Raw genomic sequence first — 19,640 nt, forward strand, 5'->3', positions numbered from 1 at the left:
TATACTGATTATGATTTTTTTTCAATGAAAGGAATAAAACAAGTATCTACACAGTTTGTATTTAATCTGGGTAGCCACATGTGTGTGTGGGATAATATATACAGCCCATGCGTGAGCACATACACTTTCCCTTAATAATTTGTGGTATGCATGCTTAAGGCTAAAACTACCCACACTGAATAGTTGGTCTTAACCTTTTCTCAAGTTACTTTACCTTTGTTCTCATAGTCCTCACATGTGGGTCAGATCCATGTTGACAGAGCAGGGCCACACTTTTAGCTCCATCCCCTGCAGCTGACCTTCGTCCTGCGGTAACCATGTGAAGTTACAGGTCTAGTGGCACTAATGACAATCCAGAGAGGGCAGATTGTGACCTTCTCACTAAATAAAGATGACGTACCTCAGTGCTGCAATCTGGCCTTTCATGTTCAACAATGTATCCAGATCAGGGACAAAAAAATTGAATCTGAGGGCTCTATATTTTTAGTTACTCAAGAGGGCAGCATTGTGATTGCAGAAAGGTATCTCCCCCCCCCCACAATTTTAACTTACTCTCTTAAAAGTCTTCTGTTAACCCTCTTTCAATCTGCACTCAACACATGCTCTCTATATTAGATTCAGGGTTCCCTAACTGGCCCACAAGCTTAATTAATTCAGGTGGTCCGTGGCATGCCTGTGGATTTGTAGTTTAAGACAGGAGATGACGCATCCATTACATTAAATACTATTGATTTTTCATTGTATTTTATTGCTGCTTTTATTTTTTAGAATTCTTACAATTTGAATTCTATTAAAATTATACTACAATATAGAGAAATAAAAGAAGCAATAAAAATACAATTAAAGATCATACAGCATCTAGCGCATAGCATTCAGTTGCTACAACATGCAGAAAAATCAGATTCCCTCAAGATCCTCAACAATGTTAGAACAAAATTGGGAACCATTGCACTAGATCACCAAAGTTTCTAAAGCCTTTTTTAACCCTTTTTGTACTATTTGCAGGTCTCTGTTAGCTCCCCTTTTTCCCCATAGATATCTCTGTACCTCCATTTCCCACCCCTTTTCTTGTCCCAGTCCCTCCTTTTTCTTTTCTACCATTCTTCCTTTCCCATCTCTCCACAGTGCACGAGTTTAATTTCTCCCAGCAATTTGCAGATACAGGTGGACTTTTGCCTTGATAATGGACTGGAGGAGAGCCAATAAACTGAACTCAGTCCAGATAAGACAGAGTGGGCAGCTCCTCTGTCTGGACGAGTGGAATGCATCTTATTCTGGATGGGGTTACACTCCCTTTGAAGGAGCAGGTGTGCAGCCTGGGGCTAAACACTTTCCATTGGAGGCACTAGGCAGGCTTAGTGATACAGGGCGCCTTCTACCAGGTTCAGTTGGCAGCCCAGTTGCAACCCTATTTGGGGCATAATCTTGAGTCTGGTGATCTGATTACCTCTACGTTAGACTACTGCAATGTGTTGCCTTTGAAAAGAGTTTGGAAGCTACAGCTTGTACAGAATGCAGCAGCTAGATTGTTAACTGAGACAAGTAGGTGTGAACATTGGGGTTTGGCCTGATTGCACTGGCTGCCTGTTTGTTTCCTACCCCAGTTCACAGCACTGGTTTTGACCTTTTACAGCCTTATATCATTCAGGACTGGACCACTTTCCCCATGTAAACCTGCCAAGGTTCTGAGATTGTCGTTTGAGGTTCTCTGCATGCCACCTCTGAGGAGTTTGTCGTAGCCCCCCCCCCCTTATAGAATGCTCTCCACAGACAGGCTCATCTGGTGCCAACTTGCTCTTTGTGCCAGGCAAATATTTTTTTGGCTTGTTATGTCAGCATGGTGCTAATGCTCTGGAGCAAGAGTGCACAGTCCTAAGAGCTAAAGCATAACTAATCTGTGATAAGAAATCTTGAGAATACACTTGTGCTTTAAATTTACAGCACAGCTGTGGACCGTGGAGATTTGGAGGGAGGGAGTCCAGCCTACATCTGCTGTACTATTAATGCAAGCTAATGAGAGCCAGTATGGCAAAGTAGTTAAAGTGCTGGACTATGACCTAGGGTTCAAATCCCCACTTGGCCATGAAGCTCACAGGGTGACTTTGGGCGGGTCACTGTCTTTAAGCCTAACCTACTTCACAGGGTTGTTGTAAGGATAAAATGGAGAGGAAGAGACTCATGTACGCCACATTGGCCTCCTTGGAGGAAAGGTGGGATATCAATGCTGTAATAAATAATGTACCTAATTGAAATGTGTCCATGTTTCTCAACATGTACACATAGAGGTAACTATGGGAAGGACCTGTGCTGAGAACCAAAAGGGGAGGACTCTGCTATGTCTACAAAGAGACTTCTTTATCAGCCTAGCTGTTACAACAATGCTAATGTTGTCATCCACAGTACAGGAAGTGGTGCTGGTAATCTGACTAATGCCATGTGCAGAAGTGTTTATGCAACCAAGTAACACTAGTACTGCTAATTTATACCAGTGGTTCATTAAGCACATATAAGAGGAAAGCTGAGGAACTTTGCAGAGCCACATATTCTAATTGTTCAGCCTTGGAGGAGAAAGTTAGCAAAATGATTTTTAATCTATGCTGTCAAAGCAGAAACTTTTATCATTTCATGTGCTCAACATTCAGGTCTGTGGAGACATAACCATATTATTTATTTTATTTATTTATTTAATTACATTTTTAGACCGCCCTATAGCAATAAGCTCCCAGGGCGGTGTACAGCATAATAAAACAGGTTAAAATACAAGTGGATGTAAATACAATACACAATAAAACATAATTAAAAATTTTCAATTTTAAATTCAAATATTATATATTAAGGTCCTCTTCTGAACAAAAAGGTGACTCTGAAGTCAGCCACAGGGGGTGACATAGACACCCAGGGCAAGAGAGTACACCTGGAGAAAATCTTCCATCTATCTACTAGGCCTCAGCCATATTCGAATCTCCCTGGTCTCCACTCCATCAGAACATAATAATAATAATAAATTTTATTTCTGAGTCGCCTATCTGGCTGAGTCAACGGCCACTCTAGGCGACGTACATAAATAGAATGAATACAACATATAACCAACTTTAGTCAATACATAATCTAAAAAACCATCCAACTATAACAAGATAAAACTAATCCCTGGAAATCCTGTAGGCCTGCCTGAATAGCCAGGTCTTTAAGGCTCGGCGGAAACCTACCAGGGCGGGGGCATGGCGAAGATCATATGGCAGGGAATTCCAGAGGGTGGGAGCCACAATCGAAAAAGCCCTCTCTCTGGTCCGCACCAGTCTAGCTGTTTTAACTGGTGGGACCGAGAGGAGGTCTTGTGTGGCTGATCTCGTAAGAGTCCTCCTGCATCAGACCAAAAGGCCCATCTAGTTTAGCACCGTGTTCTCATAGTGGCCAACTGGATGCCTATGGGAAGCTCACAAGCAGAACCTGAGTGGAACAGCACTCTTCCCACTTGTGATTCCTGGCAACTGGGATTCGGAGGCATACTGTCTCCAACAGTGAAGCTAGACGATAGCTTTTGTGCAGCTTGTCAGCCTCTTGTTCCATTACTTCTCTCAGACACACTCTCCTGTCCTTACATTCAGCATCCCTCTGTTGCTATTCATGCAGCTCTTCAACACTTCTCTTTCCCTAGTGCTGCTTTGTCATGTGACATCACATCAGTTCAGCCAATGCCTAGGGGTAGCACTCATCGTCAGATGGCCATTCAAATTTATGGTCTCCCGAGTCCATACTCAGCAAACTGTTGACATTCACAGCGACATGCATGTGGCCAGTTATCCCCATGTGGAGAGCCAGTTGTGTGTAATGGTTGACCAATGCGCATTTTTCTCTGTATCTCATTGAATTGGTCTCGTTTGCCATTTGCAGTGGCATGGAAAAATCCAATCAATGTGCATGGTGAGCCACAATTTTTAAAGTGGCCTCCATGTGGCAACAGAGAGCCAGCATGGTATAGTGGTTAAGGTGTTAGACTACGACCTGTGAGACCAGGGTTTGAATCCCCACACAGCTCACTGGGTGACCTTGGGCCAGTCACTGCCTCTCAGCCTCAGAGGAGGGCAATGGTAAACCACTTCTGAATACCTTTTACCATTAAAACCCTATTCAAAGGGTCGCCATAGGTGGGGATTGACTTGAAGGCAGTCCATTTCCATTTCCATGTGGCAACAGATGTATACACATGGCATATGTGTCCAAGTATCCTCTCTGGCTAGAATTGCCTTTTACCAGCTTTGCCTGGCTCATCAGCTATGGCCATTCCTGGACAGGGATTGCCTGATCTCTGTAGTCTATGCATTGGTAACCTCGAGGCTGGATAACTGTAATGCACTTTATGTGGGGCTGCCCTGGTTCAAAAGCTCCAGATGGAGCAGATTTTGTTTCTCAACATCATCCATATTTCTGGCCTATTAACCACCTCTACACACCTAAGCAGTTATATATAATATGTATGCATGCCAGAGGCACAAAACCCTTTCCTCTGGGAGAGGGTGTTGATCTGATCATACTTCTATGGCTTTTATGAAGAATAAATAAAAATGATCCCACTATTATGTTAGCGTGCAGTGCTGAGTGTATGTGTGCATTTGTAATTTAATCTTGAGCATACCCATCTGAGTGGGGCTTTCAATACTGTTGAGAATCTTGCTTCACCTACTAACAATCTATTTGTCTCTTCTCCTGTACATATATACTGTAACATCTGCAATGATGCTACCGGCCTGCCTAGCTGCCACCCCAGGCGAGGGCATCTGAGATCCCCTCCTTGAGTTTGCAGAGAGATGGATGAATGCAGCTGCCTTGTGTTTTTGTACAGTGGCTTAGAAGCAATTAGCCCACTATGCTAGGAATAAAGACAGCCCCACTGGAGATTCATCTTGTCCTTCCTTGGCTCTACGCAGTGCCTCCCTCGGCTTCACTGCTTGCGGTCACTAGCTGACAGCAGCCAGCCCCATCCCACACACTGGAGCTGGCCAAGTCCTTCCCACCTGGGCCCGGAGGAGGGACGCCAAGGCAGGCATGCTAAGTTTGCTCTTGGGAAGCAGATGGGGTCCCACAGCCTGATCTGGAGACTAGCTGCCTTGCTGGTCGTGCTGGGATGTGAAAGGATGAGCGTTGGTGCCCTGAGTAAGAACCGGAGCTGCATCTCCTATGGATCCAATGCTGTGATGGAGGGTTTGCAGCATTTCCGGGGTTTAATCTTGGAAGACGGCCATAATGGCACCATTCAGTGCCCTCACAACCAGTGCTGTTTTGGCATCTGGAACCTGACTCAAGGGCATCTCGTGGCCAAATTACAAGGTAGGCCAATTGCAGCTGGAGGAGCTACTCGAACCAGGCAAAAACACTTGGAGTACAAGGTATGGGATGTAGCCTAGGGACAGTCCTGAGGGCCAGATGGAGAAGCCTGGAGGGGCACATTTGGCTCCAGGGTCTGAGGTTACCCACCCCTGCCTGACACAGTATATAGATACAGGAGGAGTTCTGTTTTGCTGCCATCAGTGGAGGGAGAGACGGGGAAATAACATGGCAGATTCTGGATGCTGTGGGCTAGGAACCCAAAGAGTTGTGTAGTAGCTGAAGGGAGGCAAATGAATTTCACATATGGATCAAAATGTCTCAGTCAAGTCTTTGGCCTTGGGCAACTGATCTGCACAATGCATTCTTTCCTGTCTGAGGTTCTACTCTCAGATTCTTAATGTGGTCTGAGCACAGCTTTAGGACAAACCAGCAAAGATGGATAGAGAGGGGAGACATAGGGGCCCAGTGCAATGTCCAAATGCAGGGCTATGAATCAGGATATGGGACGACTATGGGTCAAGAGGCAAAAGGTCATTTATGTGAATCTCAGTCCCTACAAAACATGGACGGTATTCAATGCTAGTCCTACTCAGAGCAGATTAATTGAAGTTGATAAGACATGACTAACTTATGTTAATTAATTGCAATGGGTCTACTCTGAGTTGCACTTAGTTGAAAACAACCCTATGTGTGGGAAAGGGCCCGGGCCCCACAAGGGCTAAGAGAGGGATGGCTCAGGTGTGGGTCGGATGGGATGAATAGTGGAAATCAGCTCCTGAGTTCTGCTATTTTGGGTTGCTAGCAAGACACAGAGACCCAAATTCAAATCCCAGTACAGCCGTGGACTTCCTAGGACAGCCTTGAACATACTGCTCTGTCTTAGCCTCAGTTCTCTGTCTGTTAGAACTGGTGTAACTCACAACATAGTTGTGAGGGTAACAGGCTACACTTCCAAGGATTCTTTGGGGGAAGTCATGCACTTTAAATGTGAGTTGGCTGTGCATTAATTCTTGCTGTGAGCTGCCTTAGTTTCCTCTGGAAGCTAACAAGTAGGGCCCCAATACCAAAACAAAATAAAAAATAAAAATTAACACATGGAAGGAATACACCAGGCATAGGGAACCATAGGACTTCCAATTATGCTTCTGGTCCTGGGGAGCTGCAATTCAGAACCATCCAGAAGGCCTAAAAAAAGAAGAAGCAAAGCCCCCCCTTTTTTAAATTGAAATAAAAGAACATAAGGTTGCCAGTGGTAAACTTACCAGAGCCAAAACCACAAAATTTTAAAGGAATTTATACACCTACACACCTGATCATGTGTAAACAATTAAATAGCTGAAGTTAGTTCAAAGCTTGTAACTAAGCTACAATCCAATACACACTTACCTGGGAGTAAGTCCCATTGAACCCAGTGGAGCTGAGTAGACATGTATTGGTTTGTAGCAAGAAGTGGGGGATGATTTAATTGGATGGCAGTGGTGAAAACAACCTTTAATCCTCTGCTGAAGCTTTCCTCTGAGTAGCTGCTTTTTGTGTTTATTTATTTAAGGCATTTATACCCCACCCTTTAGCCAAAAGGGCTGGGAGACTGTTACTTGCATCTAATGGCCAAGGGTGTTGCTAGCAGCAATGCAGTGGCAAATTCAGGAGTGCAGGGTCCCTTCATGAAAGTCACAGCCACACCCCTCCCACCTTTCCCCCTTCTGCTGCTGGGTTGAGAATGAGATCCTTGTTAATGCATTCTTCTACAACAGAGGTCCCTAGGAGCCTATAGGCATGAAAGGGGAGTGTATTAGCTACTGAGAAGAGTCTGCTCAGTCCCTTACCTCCTTTTACTCTGCTTGGCTCCAATCAGCAGGAAATGACAGGGACGCATGCAAGAAGACTCTTCTACGTGGCTAACACACTCCCCTGTCATGTTGATTGACTCATAGAATGCTGGAAACACAGGGATTCTGCTGAGACCCTGCTCCCAAAAAAGTAAGGCATCTAAGACTCCCCGAGACCCTGGACGACTACACCCCTGGTTACTAGGTTCTTGAAAGACTCTGGGTAAAAATCTGCATAAATGTATACAGTGCTTCTGGGCAAATTAAAATAGTGTGTGTACACACACTATATTTAAAGCACGTTTCTCCTTCCCCAAAGAATCCTGGGAACTGTTGTTTGTTAAGGGTGCTTGAAATTTTAGCTCTGTGAGGGGTAAACTACATTTCCCACAATTCTTTGTGGGAAGCCTCACACTTTAAATGTATGGTGTGTATGCAGCCTGGGATCTCACTGGCACTGCAGTTTGCTGCCCTATGAGCAAAATAAAAATAAACATGTGTTTTCAAAAAGTGGGGAGCAGCAGATCTGGTCTAGCAGAAAAGACCCAGGGCTCAACCTCCCCTGATAATGCCCCTAGCAATTGCAGATTATTATAAATAATAATTAATGCAGTGTATGGCAAGCAGAAAAGATGGGTCTCTGCCCTAAGATGTTTAGAACAGAAAAATAAGATGAAGTCTTTTTCTGATTGACCCAATACATTTTAGGGGCAGCCAATGAGAATGCGAGATAGTGTTTGGGAAGGCGAATGGAGTCCTTTCCCTGCATGTGCATGCCTGCGTGCAAAGGAGGGGGGGGCAAAGGAAGGAGGCGTGTCTGGGAGTCCACAAAAGCCGGAGATTAAACTACATGGGGGTGAGGTGGTCAGTAGAGTAAGGGCGGGGCTGGAGACTCCGGCGATTTGCCGGATACCTGGTAACGCTAGTAGTTTCCCCCTTGCAGTTAGAGTTCCCACCAACCATGACAAACTACAGCATCCATTTGTGCTCCCATGTAACATCTCTGCAACACTAAGCTCCTTTCTTCCTACAGTGGCCTGGCCTGAGGGCATGTAAATCCTTCTTGCCAGAAGCAAGTAAACTAGATTAAATGTTCCCTAAAGGTGTTCAACTATGACCTGGCAGACCAGGGTTCGAATCCTCACACAGCCATGAAGCTCACTGGGTGACCTTGGAGTCTAGGGTTGCCAGGTTCCTGCCTGAGACTGATCCTGTATCTTTAGGAGAAGAGAAAAACAGCCAAGTGCAGGTGTTCTTGCAACCCTGTAATGAGAAAAACCACAACGTGGAATTCTCCCTTCTCCCTGCATAACTTTTAAAGATAAAGAAGACCTCTTTGAGGCTGGGCCTGGCAACCAAGAGGTCCTCTGTATCTTTAAAAGTTGTGCAGGGGGAAGGAAGAATTCCACCTTGTGTTTTTTCTCATTACAGGGTTGCAAGGACACCTGCACTTGGCTGTTTTTCTCTTCTCCTAAAGATACAGGATCAGTCTCAGGCAGATCTTGGAAAAGTTACTTTTTTTGAACTACAACTCCCATCAGCCCCAGCCAGCATGGCCACTGGATTGGGCTGATGGGAGTTGTAGTTCAAAAAAGGTAACTTTTCCAAGCTCTGGTCTCAGGCCAGGAACCTGGCAACCCTACCTTGGACCAGTCAGTGCCTCTCAGCCTCAGAGGACGACAATAGTAAACCACCTCTGAATACCGCTTACCATGAAAACCCTATTCGGGATCGACAAAGGCAGTCCATTTCCATTTTGCATCCATGCTCCCTAAACTTGTGAGAAGGAATGACCTTGTCACTTCAGCTGGACCTAGGAACACCCTCTTTTAGGTAAGATTTCTATTTTAATTTCCAATCAGATAATTTTTTTTGAATGGTATGCTCCAAGCAACTGTGGTTGATAATGTATCATGCTTAATGACATCACTAGGGCCCACCCCATGACATCACTAGGGCCCACCCCATGACATCACTAGGGCCCACCCCATGACATCACTTGGGCCCGCCCCATGATGTCACTAGGGCCCGCCCCCATTTTCTCAGATTTTTGGATGTTTCCGACCTGGCAACCCTACCCTGATTATTGTTTCTCTGGCCTCTCTCCTCTCCCTATTCTCCATTCCTCTCCTCTGCCCATCCAGGTTGCTGGATTAACGAAAAAGAACCCTGTGATTCTCCAGCCTGTGAATCTCAATCTGTTGAGGATGCCAAAGCTGTTACCTTGTCCTGTGTGTGCAATTCTGATTTGTGCAATGCTAATATCAGCCACGTTGGGCCTGGAAAGAGGCAGGGTAAGAGGCCTGTGGAGTCAGGGGTCAATGGGGAGCTACAGGAAGGAATGGCTGGAGGAGAAGGAGGCGGAGTTTATGAACTGCCACAGGGAACCATTAAGGTGGTGGTGGTGGTAGGGAGATAACAGTGCAATCCTAACTGTAACACCATACATTTAAAGCAAATGGCACCACTGAAGGCTCGTTCAGTAGTGATTCAGTCCACCACCTTCTGAGACATCTTGTTTCACTGCCCAACAGCTCATTCCATCAAGAGGTTTTTCCTAACGTTTGGAAAGAACTAGGCAGGATGTATCCATATTCTAAAAAATGACTCCATGAGAAGGTTTGGGTGACATCCCTGTGTTCCTTTTTTACCTACACAGAGACCCTTGTGTCACTGACATTTCAGAATGGTTAGATGTGTCAGTTATATGTTATACATCTCATTTTTAGCAATATAGCTGTCTTCAAATGTCTGAAGGGCTGTCACATAGACAATTGAGCAGATTTGTTTTCTGTTGCTGCAGAGATAGGACACAAATCATTGGGTCCAAATGACAAGGAAGGGGATTTCGGGCAAACATTAGGAAGAACTTCCTGATTTGGTGGTAGAATAGACTTGCCTCGGAAGGTGGTGGACTATGTCACCAGAGCTGGACAAGAGTGGAATGTGAAAAAGAGCCCCAGGAGAGAAGGTGGTGGATTCTATACTCTCCTTCATTAGAGGATTTTAATCAGAGGCTAGATGGTCACCTAGCATGAATGGATTCCCTGAATTGACATGGGGTTGGACTAGATGACCTTTGAGGTTCCTTCCAGCTCTATGATTCTATTCTGTGGTTCTATGTACACATGCAAGCATCACAACAAAAGTATGTTTAACATGGGCATGGGCTCATGGCACGGGATGCTGGGTTTGGCCATAGTTCCCACGTGAGTGTGCATAGTCTCTGCATGCATACCATACATTTAAAGCACATTTCCCCCTGCCCCCAAGGAATCCTGGGAACTGTAGTTTACCCACCACAGATCTACAATTCCCAGCACCCGTAACAATCTAATTCCCAGGATTCTTTTGGGGGGGAAATGTACTTTAAATGTAGGTGCATATGCAGCCCCAGAGGAAAAACACATATTTTCACTGAAAACTCCACTTAAGAAACTTTGGCACTTGAGACAGAAAAATGAAACGTCTTTCCTCTCCAGTGCTAACAAAATAATTGGATTCACTTAGTGGCACCCAGAACCTATGGCCTAAATCAGCCACCTTTCTCTACTTTAGGTTGTTTTATTTATTTTATTTGTTTTACTTGACAATATTTATATACCTCTTAAATCAACAAAAGCCTCTAAGTAGTTTCCATAAAACAATATAAAATATTAATTAAAGATACTGATAAAATCAAATGTCAACATGTTATGGCCAGCTCTTAAAAGTGTTAAGTGGCCCTTGGTTTTAATTCTTACTCAAGAGTTCTTCTGAACATTAATTTGACCTACCTTCCATGCCTGGGATTTCTAAGGCAGGGATTTTCAAAGCTGGTCTGAGGTGGGGCTCTCCTTTGTTCAGAAAACATCCCTTCAAGTCCCCCTAAATGTGACAATTGCATAACAGACTGTCTCACAGTATGCTCTCTTCTGCTAAAGGGCGGTGGTGGTGGGGTAGTTCAAAGGAGGGTGGGGGAGAGAGGAATAGGGACATATGGTGTGCTTGAAGGTCTTAGAAGTTGCCTTCTTAACAGAAAAAATGGCCTAGCCTATTCTTGTGCTTTTTTAAACAACAGCTTGACTTGCAGCTGGTGAGAATGGAGAACACTGTCTTTTTCAGGCTTAGGCATTCAGGCCCAAACAAGGCACTATATGTAGGCTTATGTTAACTGAGCTTGAGCAGAATCTAGTGTAATTTAACCAAACAAGGATAAAGGTTTAAACAGGGGCTGTATTTGAGTATTTATTTAATTTATTTGTTATAATTATATCCTATCCTTCTTCCAAGGAGATCAAGGAGGAGTACATTTTTACTGCCTCTACAACCCTGTGAGGTAGATAAGGCCAGGAACAGGCAGACTTCAGGCTTGATTAATATTTTTTGTTTCTTACTAGAATTTATAGATCCACCAGCCAGAGTCAGATGACAAATGATGGCAGAGAGGGACTTTTGTGCACTTAGAATTAAGGACTAGAGTGTCTCTCTGGGTGCATGCTCAGCCCAGGAATTTGTTTTTGGAACCAGAACTGATCTCATAACCCAAAACACAAATAATTCCTGGTTTCTCCTCCTCTCTCCCAAATTTTCTTCATTTCAACAATCGAATTTAGAAACAGCAACACCTTTTTGTTGCTGCTATTAAAACAATCAGGCATGCAGAAGCACTTGTTATGCCTTCAAGTTGATTACGACTTGTGGCAACCCTATGAATCAGCGATCTCCAATAGCATCTGTCGTGAACCACCCAGTTCAGATCTTGTAAGTTCAGGTCTGTGACTTCCTTTATGGAATCAATCCATCTCTTGTTTGGCTTTCCTCTTTTTCTACTCCCTTCTGTTTTCCCCAGCATTATTGTCTTTTCTAGTGAATCGTGTCTTCTCATTATGTGTCCAAAGTATGATAACCTCAGTTTCATCATTTTAGCTTCTAGTGATAGTTCTGGTTTAATTTGTTCTAATTATTTGTCTTTTTTGCAGTCCATGGTATGCGTAAAGTGCTCCTCCAACACTACATTTCAAATGAGTTGATTATTCTCTTATCTGCTTTTTTCACTGTCCAACTTTCACATCCATACTTAGAGACAGGGAATACCATGGCCTGAATGAGCCTGACTTTAGTGTTCAGTGATACATTGCATTTGAGGTACTTTTCTAGTTCTCTCATAGCTGCCCTGCCCAGTCCTAGCCTTCTTCTGATTTCTTGACTATTGTCTCCATTTTGGTTAATGATTGTGCCAAGGTATTGATAATCCTTGACAAGTTCAATGTCCTCATTGTCAACTGTAAAGTTACATAAATCTTCTGTTGTCAGTACTTTAGTCTTTTTGACATTCAGCTGTAGTCCTGCTTTTGTGCTTTCCTCTTTAACTTTCATCAGTGTTCATTTCAAATCATTAGTGGTTTCTGCTAGCAGTATGGTATTGTCATTATATCTTAAATTATTTACGTTTCTCCTTCCAATTTTCACTCCTCCTTCATCTTGGTCCAATCCTGCTTTCCATATTATATGTTCTGTGTATAGATTAAACAAATAGGGTGATAAAATACCCGTCTCACACCCTTTTCAATGGGGAACCAATCGGTTTCTCCATATTCTGTCCTTGCAGTAGCCTCTTGTCCAGAGTATTGCACATCGGGACAATCAGATGCTGTGGCACCCTCATTTCTTTTAAAGCATTCCATAGTTACAGAAGCACTTAGGCTGCGATATATTATTTGGCCCAGGATCATACAATGAGCTTCATGGCTTAGTGAGGACTTGAACCTGAGTCTTTCTAGTAATCTAGCTTTGCTGAGAGCAATCCGTTTTGCATACAATCCCAGTAACAAATGAATGAGACAGAGAAACCAGACTCTGTAGAATATTCTTCTCCCCTCAGGAGCGTTACACCCTGGTGAGATAAAGAAAGGAAACAAACTAGGCCTTGCTTTGCAAAATTGAAGATAGCTTTGCAACTAACACAACCCCGTGCTTTTTAACATTTATTTATACAGTGTATATTCTCTTTGCACAACAGCAGAAGCGAAATGCAGGCCCCTGCCCCCAAGGAGCTTGCAGTATAATGCAGCCTTTACCAGCCAGGCCCCCTCAATCTGTTTGGAGCCACGACTCCCATCAGCTCCAGCCAGAACTTCTAAGGGCTGCACACTGTCACTTCTTTTTTGGCTGGACAAGTTTGGATAAGCCAGGGACTGCTCGGTTCTGCTCTGCAGTCAAAAATCCAAGTAGCTCTTTTTTTGGCCCCTTTACAGTGACTACATTTCCGACGCAGACAGTCCAGTGCCTACCCCTCTCCGGGGCTTTCCCCTCCTCCCCGCCAGAGCATTAGAGTGCCCCAGTGTGGCCTTCAAACGTTGGAAGGCTATGGGGAGGATGCAGGAATGTTGGCTCACAAAGTGGGAGATGTCCTTTCCCCTTGCTTTTAATTTTAATTAAAACATCAGAGGAAAGTCCACTGGGGATGGAAGGAAGATGATTCCAGGGTTGGCAGAGAGGTCCTGGTGATGGAGAGGCAGAGGCCCACAAGCACCTGGAGGTGTGGAGGAGTGGCTGATGGGATGGGCGCCCACGGCTTTGAGCCAGGAGGCTTGGAAGGACGCACCGTTATTTCGTGGGAAATAGGTTACAAGAGATTCTGCTCTCGCATCTGGAATGTGCTGTACCGATTTTCCTATCGCGGCGTAGATTTTTGTGACCTCCTCCTCTTATCTCTGCAGCTGAGTCCTTGCCCAGTTCCAGTGGGACAAGCTGGTTTCTCGCATCCTGTGCTGTCCTGTTCTTCCTAGGCTGTCTGATGTTTCTAGGTATTGTGACTGAAGAAAGGTTTTTGTTTGTTTGTTTTTAGTGTGTATGTGTGCAAGATATTTGGAATAAGGGTTGGCTGCCCAACAACATTGAACGTGAGATGGGAGAAGAGGAGAGCACACTTACAGCCTGATCAGAGAATGGCAATGGTAGATTCTCTGCTTGCCTTGCATGGCAAACCCATATGTATACACAGAGCTGGTACTAGGAGTTGGCATTGCTGGGCACCTGCCAGTGCCCACACACTGGCAGGGGACCACTGCAGATCCCCAGAACCTACTAGCTCTGCTCCTCCTCTTCCTTGCTGTTGCTGCCTGTTTACCTCCCCTCTCCAACCATGCAAGCAATGACCTCCACTTGACTTTACTGTCTCCTAGGTAGTGATGTAGATTGGGCCCAGAGGGAGAGAGCAAGTGAACCAGCAGTGGCAATGGTGGCAAGAAGGTGAGCCCGCTCAGGGAGGAGGGAGCCCACTGAGGGACACTTGCCCAAAGTCCTCCAACAATCTGAAGCCAACACTGCACATGTATAAAAGCCAATCCTTGAATAGCCACATTTTCTATCAGTGAGAGAGAGAGAAGTGGAGATGGGCTGCTGACTAACCCTGCCCCCAGCTTTGTGGGTACTGACTAGCCCTGACCCTGATGTGTGTGTGTACAGCGCAAACAGTCTGCATGGAGAGCGGTTCTGCATGTAGAACTGTATGTGGTAAGTCTTCCATGTGATCTGGAACCTGGCATGATCTGGAACACTCTAGCATTTAGGTGTTCTCAGAGGACCTCTTATTTCCCACACTGCGCTGTTGTTGTTTTAGACATTACATTAGGAGAAGAAGTGCACATAACACATTTTGGTTTTGAGAAACAAAGGCACTCTCATGCAGCAGTTATAAGCCCGGGCTCCACCTGCATGGGAGAAGGGGATGATGGCAAGGCCGATGTGCACTGTGCTGGCTGCACAACTGAAGATCAGGTCTATGCTGTGATCCTATAAATTAATACCGGGTACAGAATTAGCTTTCTTTCTAAAGGATCAAATTTCTTGCACCTACTTATCTATTTAAGTACCGCCTTTCATTTCAAGAAGAAATATCAGTGCTTCATTTCTTCAAAACTAGCCAAGAGATGTGAGGAATGTATAGTGAACTTTGAAGGCTGGGCGTGGGGAGGTTGAGGAAGACTGCTAGTAGACCAAGAGTGTGGTGCTGCATTGCCTTGTGCTTTGTTCCTCCCCACTGCGAGCAGATTAGGCAAATATATGAACATTTACAGAATTCGTACAAGACACAGGTCTCAGATCATTTGGGGGCACATGTGTTGCTGCAGGGAAAATATCTTCTTCTCTCCTTCTAGTTGTAAGGCTGTGGAAAGTCCCTGCAATGGTCTTCAGACCAGAAGAAACTGAGGAGCTCACCGAGGTCACCACAGGCCCAGAGCCAAAAGCTGAGAGAAAACTGCCCAGGGAGGAGCTTCCAGATCTCCAGTTTCTTCAGGTATCAGTTGCAGAAGGTCATAGTCCCACATGGTCACTCACAGCTTACTTGCTGTATCCATAGGAGGTTGGCAACCTGGTGCCCACAGGTGCCAGGGGACCTGCCAGTACCTACCATAGCACCCATGAACAGATATTTACTATTTCCTCAAAATTCAACAAGATGTTGTGCTCTTGTCTCGTTTTCTGCTCTTTTAGGTGTGGTAGCCATTCTGTGTTTTGCCACACACCCCATATCTGGCATTTTGTGTGTGGTGCCCACGGCACTTTCTCAAAATTCCCAATGTGCTCACTGGTCCCCAAAAGGTAGCAGCGTCTGTGAGAAGGCATGAAAAGGGTGGTGGCTTCAGGAGATAACATGACAAGGGACATTCTATGAGCAGCCTGTCCTCACAGTTAATAGGCTTTGCGATATCAGAGTGTGTAACTGAGAAGGCCGTTAAAAAAACCCCAGGCATAATTAAACTTTAAGCCTCTTGTATTCTACAAAGGTTCTTAATGAGGAAGATGAAGCAGATGAGAAACATTTGTAATGGAAATGAGCCTTCTGACTGACACACACAAATGTGCAAAAGAGGATACAGCTCCTGCACCCTGAGTTGTGCAAAAGAGGGAATTTCAGCAGGTGTAGGTTATTAAAGATGCAGAGGCCCTGTACTCTTTTGCATCTGACCATGCTACATGACCCCCATGACTTTTTGCATTCACCTTGCAATCCAAATTGCTTTATGGAAGGTTAAAGATACTCCTTCTTCCTTGTTTTGTAATGCAGTTGTAATCCTGACATTGGCCAGAATTTGCATTACTCATAATGGCTCTCCTTGGCTTTCTGCAAAATAATGACCTATCAAATGATGACACATCAATAGCATATGAGAAGTTCAGTGCCCTCCAGACGTTGTATTTCTTTGTCACAAATTGCTGAAGAGAAAGCTTGCCATGTGATGGCAGCGCTGCCCCAAAAGACACCCAAAGGGAAAGAAAGCACCCTTTGATGACTTGTGGACTATTTGTGCCAGGTGTGAAAGTTTTTAATCTGATAGCCATTTTCAGATTGAATATATGTCCCAGCCTTTGTTTACGTTCATGTTACAAACCAATCTGAGCAAAGTCTGATTTAAACTTCATCTGTGAAAATATGTAGAGAATATTACTTCTGTGAATGAGTGAACTCAGAAAACGCTGAGCACAAGCACAAAGTTACCCTTCCCAGAATTCTTTTTTAGGGGGTGGGGGTGGAGAAAGAGGGAGAAGCCTTGACTGTTAAGTTTGTAATGTAGATATGCCTTAAGGGTCCCTTCACTTCTGTCTTCTGAGATTTTCCCAGACATTGCATACATACGTTTTCACATCCACAAGGACTAGAAGCTTGCACAGTTTGTAACACTGTCACATGGGATGAAACATATGCTTAGTTTAAAAATGTCTCCCAGATTAAGAGTTTGCTGTGCTTGAATTGTGCAGTTGAAGAATAATGTGATCTGTTATACATGACTTTGCTTAGAGTTATGCAGTATATTCTAAAATTTATGCCAGCCTTCCCCAACCTGGTGCCCTCCAGATGTTTTGGACTACAACTCCCACAATCTCTGTCCATTGGTCACGGTAGCTGGGGTTATGGGAGTTGCGGTCCCAAGCATCTGGAGGACACTAGGGTGAGGAAGGCTTCTTCACTCCTGATTCTTTTGAACCAACAGGTTCTCCAAAATGGACAGTACTCCCAGCTGTGGCAAGGCACATTCCACCAGCAGCCCGTGGCCATCAAAGCCTTTTCGTGTTTCCAGCAATTTGCATCTGAGTGGGCTGTGCACAGCCTCCCGCTGATGAGCCATGACAATGTGGTACAACTTGTGGCTGCTGGATGTAGCGGTCCAAACAAGGAACAGGGGGGCCTCCTGGTGCTAACATTATACCCATTGGTGAGTGCCATGCACAGGAATGACTGACATGATTCAGGTTGTGCCCAAGCAATTGTGCATACAAATTGCCATTTATAGCTGTGCCTGCAAGTACATGTTTGCCTGCATATAATAATGCACATGTTTGTTTGCCTGATTACAAGCACAACATTGTCAGGGCTCTGTATATTTTACGTGCTCACCATCTTGTCTTATAAGGTAGATATTTGGAATTTCCCAGACAAAATTCAGCACCATTGGATTCTCAGTTTACTCTTTCTAAAAATGGACACATTTCTAGACCTTAAGACCATCGAGAAATGTTTGTAAATATATGGGTAGTGTCTGCTGCAATTTCAAATACTAGAGGAGAATGAGAATGAACATCAAGACCTGTCACTCACCCGTGGCCAGTATTCTCCCTCTAATATCCCTATGGCACATTAATCCCTCCCTTTCTTCTGTTGCTAAGGCTCTAGCAGCCCCTCCCTCCTTCCAACTATAACCATATTCTTTTAAAACCTGAATCTCAGAAGCAGAATACATGATTGTGCATAATAGTCTGGTGAATTTGCTTAATATGTATAATTAATTCTGCATTGTAGATCCCAAATCCTGTAACCCTGCTATAGTGCTCATGTCCTACTTGCTTGTAGGCATCCCATAGGGGCTTCTGGTTGGCACTGTGAGAACAGATTGCTGGACTAGATGGGCCCTTGGCCTGATCCAGCAGGGCTCTTCTTATGCTCTTAACCCATATTATCCACAATCAGAATAAACAATGATATTATTAATTTCTTTATGCCAGGGTCTCGGGTAGCCTTACCTGAAAGTATATGAGGGGGAATATTGACAGATGATCAAGAGGCAAAGCTTTTCTTAGGTCATGCCAGAGGAAACAGTTCAAGGAATACAACCCCAATTAAGGCCTAGTTGTCTCACGGTCAACAGGCCTGTTAGTTCTGTGAGTCACGCATACAAGCCATCGCTTGATGTTGCAGTTGCCACATTGCCCTAGTAGTTTATGCACCTGTGGCCTACTAAACTGAGTTCATCTCTTTGCAGGGCTCCTTGCGGCAGTTCCTCACTCAGCATGTTTGTTCTTGGGATGTCACTCTCCAGCTAGGGTCATCCCTTGCCAGAGGCCTTACTTTCTTACACACGGAGCTGTGGAAGGAAGGTAAGAGGCAGTGAACTCAGGGAGGCTCTTCTCCTCCATCTTCCCTGCTGGACCATGGTTTTGAGCTCCCCCAGATTTGTAATCTTCTGAGGCAGCTGTCCTCCTGGGACGGAGATGACTATGAGTTAGAGCAGAAGGGAAGGGCCATAGCTTGGTGGCAGAGCACCTGCTTTGCATGCAGAAGGTCCCCGGTTCAATCCCTGGTATTTCCAGGCCTGAAACCCAGAGAGCCACTGCCAGTCCGTGTAGACAATAGTGGGCTAGATGGTCTGACTCACTATAAGGCAGCTTCCTATGTTCCTATGTTTGTAAATTCCTTAAGTGTAGCATGGTAAGCATTTTTTCATTTGTTGATACGCAAGGTGCTATACAAGGAGGCCAATCTGCAGGAGTAATAACTCCATGGAAACAAAATCCGCATTGAGCTTTTTAATTTTACATTCTGTATGACCACTGATGCGTTTCAAATTGGACTGGCCTCTTCCTGGGGAAACCAGTGTGGGATCATAGGTTGTGCTGTAAGACTGGAGCCATCCTGCAGTAAGAGATACCTGCTATCCCTGCTATAGATGTTGTTGGACTACAACTCCCATCATCCTTGACCATTGGCAAGCTGCTGATAGGAGTTGGGGTACAACAACAAAGGGTTGCATCCAACATATCTGAAAGACTGCCTACCCCTTATATACCCAGTTGATCACTGTGCTCTGCAGGTGAAGCCCTCCTGCAGATACCATCTTATCAGGAGGTCCCTTCCGCACAACATAGGAAGCGGACCTTGCTGTAAACCACCCAGAGAACTTCGGCTATGGGCGGTATATAAATGTAGCAAATAAATAATAGTGTAGTGCCACCTATGCTTTGGAATTCCCTCCCCTTAAATATTAGACAGGTGCCATCTGTGTTATCTTTTTGGCACGTACTGAAGACCTCCCTCTTTCAACACGCCTTGTAAGTAGAGATCTTATCCCAGTCTGTGTCTATACTGGAACAGTTTTTTAATATGTTTTTAAAGCTTTTTTAAAAAAATATTTTTAAATATGCTTTGTTTTATTGTATTTTTAAGATGCTTTGTTTTAATATGTTTTAAAATCTTTCATTTTTAAGATGTTTTAGAGTGTTTTTAGT

The 19,640-nt window shown here is 44.5% G+C and overlaps 1 protein-coding gene across 5 annotated transcripts in view; it reads left to right on the plus strand.

Annotated features, from left to right (window-relative positions):
* Positions 1-4,945: 4,945 nt before the first annotated feature.
* Positions 4,946-19,640, plus strand: part of AMHR2 (anti-Mullerian hormone receptor type 2) — a 39,008-nt gene continuing 24,313 nt past the window's right edge. For 2 of the 5 annotated variants that reach the window (XM_061615025.1, XM_061615029.1), the window contains exons 1-6: positions 4,946-5,325; positions 9,299-9,448; positions 13,856-13,942; positions 15,296-15,435; positions 17,132-17,353; positions 18,398-18,512. In XM_061615025.1, the coding sequence (XP_061471009.1) occupies positions 5,070-5,325; positions 9,299-9,448; positions 13,856-13,942; positions 15,296-15,435; positions 17,132-17,353; positions 18,398-18,512 (970 nt within the window). In that variant the 5' untranslated portion in view covers positions 4,946-5,069. The remainder of the gene's footprint in view (positions 5,326-9,298; positions 9,449-13,855; positions 13,943-15,295; positions 15,436-17,131; positions 17,354-18,397; positions 18,513-19,640) is intronic. The other 3 variants (XM_061615027.1, XM_061615026.1, XM_061615028.1) reach the window with 3 other exon arrangements.

The sequence above is a fragment of the Rhineura floridana genome, chromosome 3 (genome assembly GCF_030035675.1).
Source record: "Rhineura floridana isolate rRhiFlo1 chromosome 3, rRhiFlo1.hap2, whole genome shotgun sequence".
Lineage (NCBI taxonomy): Eukaryota > Metazoa > Chordata > Lepidosauria > Squamata > Rhineuridae > Rhineura > Rhineura floridana.